At 30.3% G+C, this 9,057-nt stretch overlaps 1 protein-coding gene across 1 annotated transcript in view; it reads left to right on the top strand.

The window, feature by feature from the left end:
• Window positions 1-2,947, top strand: part of LOC107610977 — a 3,808-nt gene extending 861 nt beyond the window's left edge. Inside the window, exon 2 of the mRNA XM_016312974.2 lies at window positions 1,799-2,947. Within this exon, the coding sequence (XP_016168460.1) occupies window positions 1,799-2,153 (355 nt within the window). The 3' untranslated portion in view covers window positions 2,154-2,947. The remainder of the gene's footprint in view (window positions 1-1,798) is intronic.

Genomic DNA, 9,057 nt, shown 5'->3' with positions numbered 1-9,057 from the left:
CTGGTAGTAACATAATCTGTAAAATACAATTTTATGAATTAAACTAGAATATTTAACACTTTTAGAAACAAAAGTATACACAATTATATTTCAAGAATCAAACTCAAATAATATAGTTTTATTTAGTAACAATAATCTTCGAAGAGGTGACTTTGATATTTTTTTTTTCCTAAAGAAAAAGTCTTCTAAGAAAACAAATGCTTAAAATGATTTGTATATTAAATCAAATCCGCTATTAAATGGATAAACTTAAATATTTAAACAATTAGATAAAATAAAATAATATATTTTAATATAAAATATATTTTTTAAGAATATTTTTTAATTTTATATTATTTTAAATTGGTTCGTTGCTTAAAAAAAAAATTGGGTTTACCGATTCTTTAACCTATTTTAGGTTTGCTCTCAATCGATTTTTTATGTTAAAAATCAGATATGTCTTAGGACTAATTTTCTGTTAATCTAATTAAATTGACCCGTTTAATATTCAAAAGAATTACAGAATTATTTTCTATCCAAAGAAGCGTGTATACAGTATAATCTGATATGCTGCTAATAGACCAGTCAATCATTTTGAAAGTCACAAAATATTTTACATAATGAAAATAAAGATAAATAAATAAATATTTTACACTTAATATTTTATGTCAAAAATATTTATATAACTTAATTAGGTTGATAAATTAAAAGGTAAAAATCTAATCACTCATAGATCAAGATAATAGAATAAATATATTACGAAAATTATAATTTTAATGATAATTAATCATTTTATTTTAATAATTTCCTCTAAATATTTTTTTAAACAAATCTACCTTGCATGACTTGGCTTTTAACTGCAAAAGTCAACAAGTATTAAACAACCTTGAGCAAATCGCCAAATCCTTCACAAAGGCACGGTGAAAGTGCAAAAATATTATATACATATTAAAAATAACCTTCAAATATAGTAGAATAGGAAATATTGTTTTATCTAAACTAACGTCTGGTAAACCTTTTTATTTTAAAAACGTATTAAGAAATAAAAATCTTCATATTTATTGAAGAAAGTGATGTTTTTTTTTAATCTTCTTAAGATTCCAACCGCAGACTATAGGTAAGTTAAATTATTCAGATTAATTCATTGTGTTTGGTGATTGTTTCATTCATTATTTTTATAACAATTATTAATATTAATATTAATTTTCATCGAAAAATTATAGTAAAATATATCCAAATAGTCAAGCATTTTTTTGAGAAGGAATTATTGAGGAGAGATTACCACTTATTTCTTGCGTAAAGCTGCTCTCTTGTATTTTCATTCTTTTCTGATTTGGTTTTCCTCTGCCCCTCGTTTAATTTTACCATGGATTAAGAATTTTTTTTTTTTGAAAATTAAAGTATTAAAAAAGTGTTTGAAAAGTTTTTTACGATGTATTTATGAAATTAAGAAAGAAAATATTAAACAAATCTTTGAAGAATTGTCAATTTTTTGACAAAATAAATAAATAAATAAATCTAAATAAACTGTTGGCAAGGTATGAAAATCAGAAGTCCTGTCCTAGTTATCCTTATCAATGGTGATGAGAATTATATTATATAAATTTAGTATTTTAATTTTTGAAAGATTTATTTAATATTTTTTAAAATATATAAATCCATTACAATTTTTTTTAAAGATTTATCTTTTTTTTTGGTAATTAAGATTTATCTGTTTTATTATTAAAAAATTCACTTTATACTTAGATTTCATCGAAAATCAAAACTGAGAGACACGGTTACCACTCGCTAATCATAGTAGTGTATGCTGATTTTGCAGTGGAATTCCAAGCACGGAAGGTGGCAGCTTACACAATTTTGTGAATTTGGTTGAAGACGCAACTACAATTTTGCGTGAAGCTTTACCTGTGCCCTACGAAAAGCGCTCGTTAGCAATGTTGGTTTACCACGTTGCTAAAATCTGCTCTCTCATTGCTTCAAGAACACCCAATCCCAGCAGGGCGACTGCTACTCTCCTGATCTGTTCCACTCTGATTGCTTTCGAAGCCATCTTGTGGGTCGTGGCCGATCACTTCTTGTGGTTCGTCACAGCCAATGCAACTCTCTTATTCATAGCAATGATATGCTACCATAAGGACATTCACAGTCACAGCCAAAGGGCTCGCCAAAGTTGATGCTGCTGCTCATAAGGTTGGTTGGTTTAGACGACATAAAATTATTGAATATCACACATCATGCAATGCTAGTCTATTCAATTAGATTAGCTGGATTCCTTCTTCCTCCTTAGATTTTCACTTACTGTGCTGTGTGTTGTGACAAAAGAAGAAAAGAAATTGGATGTTTACTATTGTTCTGTTTGGTGAGTTTTCTTTTTCTTTAGGGTGTACTTTTTCCCGTTTACAGTTTACAAATTGTTGAATGAGAATAATGGTTCCCCGGCATGGCTTATTTTTACCATCTTTGTCTGATTTTCTGATTACTTGATGCTTTCATCTTCGTTCTATGGTAGACATGGTTATCACATTTGGTGTACCTTGAAACTTCTAGGTACTACATTCCATAGTCTATTTTCATCCAAAAGCTCACTAAAATGTGACCCTTTTTGGTTATTGATATGTTCTAGGAAGATTCCCACTTAAACTTTGTGGTCAACTTTATTCCTTTTCCCCCCTCTCCCCCCCCACAATTGCAAGAATGTTGAATGCACAGGTATAAATATCATGGAGCTTCTGCCAAACTCAATTTCTGTCTTAAGTTCTCCCGTTCTACCAGAGAATGAATGATATCTTGTAAAAGAAGCTGGCTTTTGTTAAATAGTAATATTCTTGAGGTACAAAGTTATGATAAGGGCCATGATTGTCTTTAAGCATATATTTATTTATTTATTTTATGGAATATAGAATTTGTATGGTAATTTCAATCGTTGAGCATTATGTCCAGCATTTTTCATTTTACTTTGAACTTAGAGATCTATTTGTTCCATAATTTAGAATTAAGAATGCGATATTCAAATAGGGAAATATATCAAAAGAAAGAAAATAATGATTGAAATATATATATACACACTTAGAATAATGCTACACATTCAAGTTTTTTTTTTTTAACCAAATTCAACCAAGTTTATTTAACATAACAAAAATCAGTTATGGCTAATATTATTCCAAGTCTTATTGTTTAACTTAGTTAGACCTAGTACTTGGATGTATAGCATTATCCATAGAGTTATTGCACTGACTCTATGAGATAAGCTGCTTACTAGGGTAGAGAAAGACCCAAGAAAATTCTGAAAGAAATTATTAAAAGAAATGTAAGCATAATTTGGTTGAGTATATAGACATGATGTCCAACAGGGTGCAATGGCCTCATTTGTTCCATATAACTAAGTTGACCTAGTAGAATACAGCTTTGTTGCTGTTATTGTTGTGTTATTCTAGTGAGACAAAGAGAGATCACTTATCATATATATAATATGGGGAAGGTAGATGGCTTGCTAAGCAAGCTATAGAGGTGTATACAAGTCTTTTGACCCTTAGGCAGTTACCATGCCCGTTTGCAACAGTTAGTGACTACTGCCATCTATCATCAGCAGAGATTCTATGACACTAATCATACTCCACACGTAGGCCTAGTCTTATTGTACTCTTATATCTTGTTGGGAAAATACCCAATTTGGAAAGAATATATAGTAAGAAAGATGATATGAATATAAAACACTAACATATATAAAGTAGACCAACCAACATATGTAAAGTTTTATTTATGATTTCTCCATGGTTGGGAGTGGTCATTGGTTCAATGCCTGCATCATACAAAATACAAACAAAGATAGTGTTAAGTGGAAAAATAACTGGTTAAACTTGATGCTTATTGCTTAAACATGTTTGATGCTGGTAGACTAGATGTCAATGATATGCCTTTTGGTGCATTCTTCAGCAGTCATTCTAAGAAGCTAAAATCTGTTTCTGAGAATTTAGTACTTCATGTTTTAGGCTCATAGAAATTGAAACTATCAAGTAAAAGAAATTGGTTCATATCAAATACTCAAGTTTATCCATCAATACATCATATTCTTAGAAGTATTATATAAAAGAGTTCGTAAGTAGAGAGATATATACCTTTAATGGCTTCTGAAGCATGGAAAACTACGAGGTACTTTGAAATAGAGTGAATTGTGATAAAAACAGTGACTTCATGTTATTGAGGATCCACTGAGAAAAGCATGCATTTCAAAATAATAAGCATTTCAGGACTTTCTAGTTAAGGCAAATAAAGTATTATTCCCTCTATTATTAGATCACACAAATATAAGCACATCAAAATGGAAATAAATACATATTGAAAATTATCACACAGGCTCTCTGTCTCCCTTCAAAATCATTTTTCATCAAATCAACAAGATGCATCCTTTAGTCTTTCACCAGAATGTGATCGGTCATGCATCCTCTGTCAGAATGTGAGACTTTAACGCATATATTAGACAACAAATGAATTTCTAACCACTGCAAACTTCTCGGCAGTATCCTTTAGCAAACTGCTAGTTGCTCACTCATTTCTGTTTTCTCTTTTTTGCAACATAAGCTCTACTCGGCAACGGTAATTTCGGCCTAGCATCAGAGCAAAAATGATTTTGCGGCAACTTTTGATGCTACAATTTCGTAGTCCTATCAGCAGAAAGGGAGCATAAGTTGGACTATAAAGCTGAAGCAGGAATCTCCCTCAAGTTTAGCAGCAACACAGAAGATATCAATTTCATAGCCTGAAATCAGACAAGAGCTTGGTCACAAGGGATGATACAGAACAGTGCAATGTTGGCATATTTGTCTAACAAATAAAAATACGCTTTGCTTCAGAGGTCTTAAATAATTTTCATATGGCAGTCGAAAAGCCGATCTCCATGTCGTTATTCGTTAACAAGAGATTTTTACAAGGATTATGAAGGAAAGGAGTTTAGAGACTATGGTTTCTTGTGGTATTTGTAGTTCAAGGGAGATAGGCAAGCTTCAAATACATAAAGACATTATAGACATTCCAATATACATAGAAAGTGGAGGCTCAATCCTTTGTACAAGACAAATATCTGGCAATAGCAATCAACAGGAAATTCAAGCAACTTGCTTAAAGATAATCCTAAATAACAAGTGGCAAATTTCAAAATAAACTACTTTAGTAACTCTATGCCTTTCTTCTTTTTCTTTTTTTTTTTTTTTTTTGAGTACTACAAGTAATTGACTAAGATAAAATTGACAGAATGACAAAGTGCATTTGGGAGGAAAAAGGAATAATTCTCCAAATTAAAGTGTTGATGGCTTGCCTGATTTCCTTTAATTTCCATCTTCAACTTGCTGTTCCATGTCCGTAACACATGGTGACAAGGGCATAGATGGAGTCATAGTAGCAGAGCAATGTAACCAATGATATAAGCACATTGATGATGAAGAACCCTAGAAATTGACCAGCGACGATGAGCCACAAGAGTGCTTCAAATGCAATCACACCTGAACCGTGGAACAGAATAGTAATCAGGGTGTTGGGTCTGGGTGCCTCTTTTGCAATCTTGTGGCAAATTTGAGCCACCAAATAAATAAAGAAGGCTGGCTTGTGTTCTTGAAGAAGATTATTAGCAGTGGTTAAGTCTCCAAGCATCATGGCAATTGCTGATATCACCAATTTTATGAGAACATCGTAGACGCTGCTATAGGTCTCGCTCTCCCTAACAACGCCGCTGCAGAGTCATGTACCACACGCTAGGGTTAGCCATGTGAAGGGACTAATGAACCAAGGATCAGAATTTTGATATATGCTTCAGAGTTTGATCGTTGTGCTTATCGAACGAAAGTTTAGTCATTATGTAATGACTGACATTAAATAAATATTTGGCGAATTCTCTGGTGTAGAAGCTCCTTTTGCTTCTACACATGTAGTATTGTGGTGGCAACGTAATTGAGTGACAAGTATCTATTTTTAAAAGACAAGAACTGCTGTGTGACAGGGTGGACGCAGACTGCAAAGGCTACAGTAATTCTGCACTGTTCACGCGCTTGATAATTAATATCGTTGATTAACAAAAATTATGAATCCTCTAATTATGCTTAATAATGGGCCTGTATGAGTTGGAATTTTTTGTCTGTAGTTCCTTTAGCTAAGAAATCTAAAAATATTTGGGCTATTTTTTTATGGTTCTTTAGATAAGTTAGTTCATCTTATGTGTGATCCAACCTCAGCCTTATGTACTACAAGTACAAGCACCCAATGGCTTCGGCTTGTCTGGTAGTAAGCATTTTGTCACATTTTATCCGTATAAAAATATTTAAAATGTATACAATTATATAAATTTATATAAATATTGTCACATACATATCCAACTATATTAAAGAGAAAATAAATTCTGTTATAATTATTACAGAATAATTCTTATATAAATTCTGTAATATGATTTGTTATGATGTTTTAAAAAAACGTTTCAATGTACTTAAACAAATTATCTTGTACTTTTTCAAACTTTTGTTCTAATATTCTAATATTTATTTAAATAAAGCTCTTTACATAATTAAAGCAACAAATGGTTAACTACATTTAAAAAATTTAGAAAATTATATTTAAGTATATAAATACATGATAATATTCTACCAACATAGATATACTTTTAATAAAATAGTAAATTGTAATTTTTTTCTCTATTAAAAAATAAACCCTATTCTTAGACTAAATTTTGGTGTGAAGTATGTAACATCCGTTAATAATCGTATTTAAACTTTTGATATTTAAATTTAAATGTTTGATGAAAAATTGAAAATAATTTTAAAAGTGGGTGAAATAATTTTTTGTTGATTTTAGGGTGTTTGGACTTTTGATGTAATCTATGAAATGAAAAATGTAATGGTGCTAATATAGTTGACTTAGGATGGTTTAGGGATTAAGATTATAATTTAGTCTAGGAATAGGGTTTGATTTTTTAATAAAGAAAGAGATTGCAATTTACTATTTTATTAAATGTATATCTATGTTAGTAGAATATTGTCACGTATTTATGTACTTAAGTATAACTTTTTAAATTCTTCAAATGTAGTTAACCAGTTTTTTAATTATAGTTGTAAAAACCAAATTGAATTAGCTGGTTCAACTGAAAAACTGATAAATTAGACCATTAATTAGTCCAATTTAAGAACTGTTTTAGGTTAAGAACCACTCAAGTCGGTCCAATCGAATTGCTCAAGAAAAAATTTTTAAATTAATAAAAATGTGATTTAAATTTGAGTCCTCCTTGTATTGCATGCTTCTCTAGTCATTAAACTATGTTATTTTTTATTATTTTATATGCTAATTATTAATTATATAATAAAATTGAAGTCATTGGGTGTTTGTAGTATATAAGGTTGAGGTTGGATCACAAACTAATTTATCTAAAGAAGCATCAAAAAACATCCCAAATATTTTTGGATTTTTTAGCTAAAGGAACTACAGACAAAAAATTTCAACTCATACAGGCCCATTATTAGACATGATTAGGGGATCTATAATTTTTGTTAATCAACAACATTAATTATCCTACATTCTAATATCACGTGCGTAAACAGTGTAGACATCATTGTGGTATCTGTACTCACCCTGTCACACAGCAGTTCTTGTCTTTTAAAAATGGATACTTGTCACTCAATCACATTGCCACCACAATACTACATGTGTAGAAGTAAAAGGAGCTTCTACACCAGAGAATTCGCCTAAATATTTTTGTCTTCCTAATAATTACAGAATATAGCAAGTAATTGAACAACTTGTCTTTTGCTTTTTTTTTTTTAATTTTATAAAAAAAATTATAAAAACAAAAAAATTTGTTTCTTATTTCACTTTTTATTTTTTCACAAAATTTTAAAAATATTTTTAAAAAATACAAACTAAACATACTTTCACTTTTAAAAATATAATGATACAAAATTACATTAGGAATCATGTCTCACCATAACTATTTTAGAACAAACTAAAAAAAATATAAAAATGATAAATAAATAATTATTAAATAACAAGCAATAAGAATTTATTTTTCTATTAATGAGGCAGAATATAAATTTTGTTAATCTGACATGTTAAGACTAATTTATCACAAATTTAAGTGATATAATATTTTTAATTTGATAATCATGTAAAATTTATTTGTTCATAATTATAAAAAATTTAAGAAAAAAATAAACACACTATAAAAATTAAACTCAAAACAAAAACGGGTTAAAAAATTTAGATACGAAAGTGGTATGAGTAATATACCTTAACATGATAATTTTTTGTGTTTTTTAAAATTATGGGAGGTATACAAATTAGACCGTCCGATTTGTATTTAAAAAATTAAAAAAAATTGGGGTACATAAATCGGACCGTCCGATTTCTGTGCCTCAAATTTTTTAATCCGATTTCTACTTCTCTAATTAAACGATTCCACATTTGAGAATAATACTCCAATAGTCCACGTTTCAAAAAAACACCACTACTATTCCAATATTAAAAACAAAAAATGACAAAAAAAAAAAAAAGTAAAATTGTAACTTTACTATAAAAAGAAAGTAACTTGAAAGATATTTCTTTGCATCCTCTATAGAAGAGGGATATCCACACCATTGCTGAAGTGTGTCTCGACCTCAAAGACGACAAAAGTTTTGGAAGAGGTGCACAACCATCTCGGACCAAGGTCTTTAACCAGAAAAGTTATCCGAGCCGGATTCTACTAGCCAACCTTACAAAAGGGTGCTACCGACTTCGTGAAGAAATGTCAGCCATGCCAAATGCATGCCAACTTTCACGTTGCTCCCCCCGAAGATCTTATCAGTATAACATCTCCATGGCCTTTTGAAAAATGGGGATTAGATCTACTCGGACCTTTTTCCCAAGCGTCTGGACAAGTAAAATACCTCATAGTGGGAGTAGACTACTTCACAAAGTGGAGCAGAACCCTTGGCCACCATCACAGCTCAGAAAAGTCGGAAGTTCCTCTACAAAAATATTATTACCAGGTATGAAATTCTCCATTTTATCACCACGGATAATGGTATCTAGTTCACGGACTCTATATTCAGAAATTTGGTAGCCAGT

Source organism: Arachis ipaensis, chromosome B01, assembly GCF_000816755.2.
Source record: "Arachis ipaensis cultivar K30076 chromosome B01, Araip1.1, whole genome shotgun sequence".
Taxonomy (NCBI): Eukaryota; Viridiplantae; Streptophyta; class Magnoliopsida; order Fabales; family Fabaceae; genus Arachis; species Arachis ipaensis.
The sequence above is the reverse complement of the archived record's forward strand: the minus strand, read 5'-3'. Positions and strand labels throughout refer to the sequence as shown.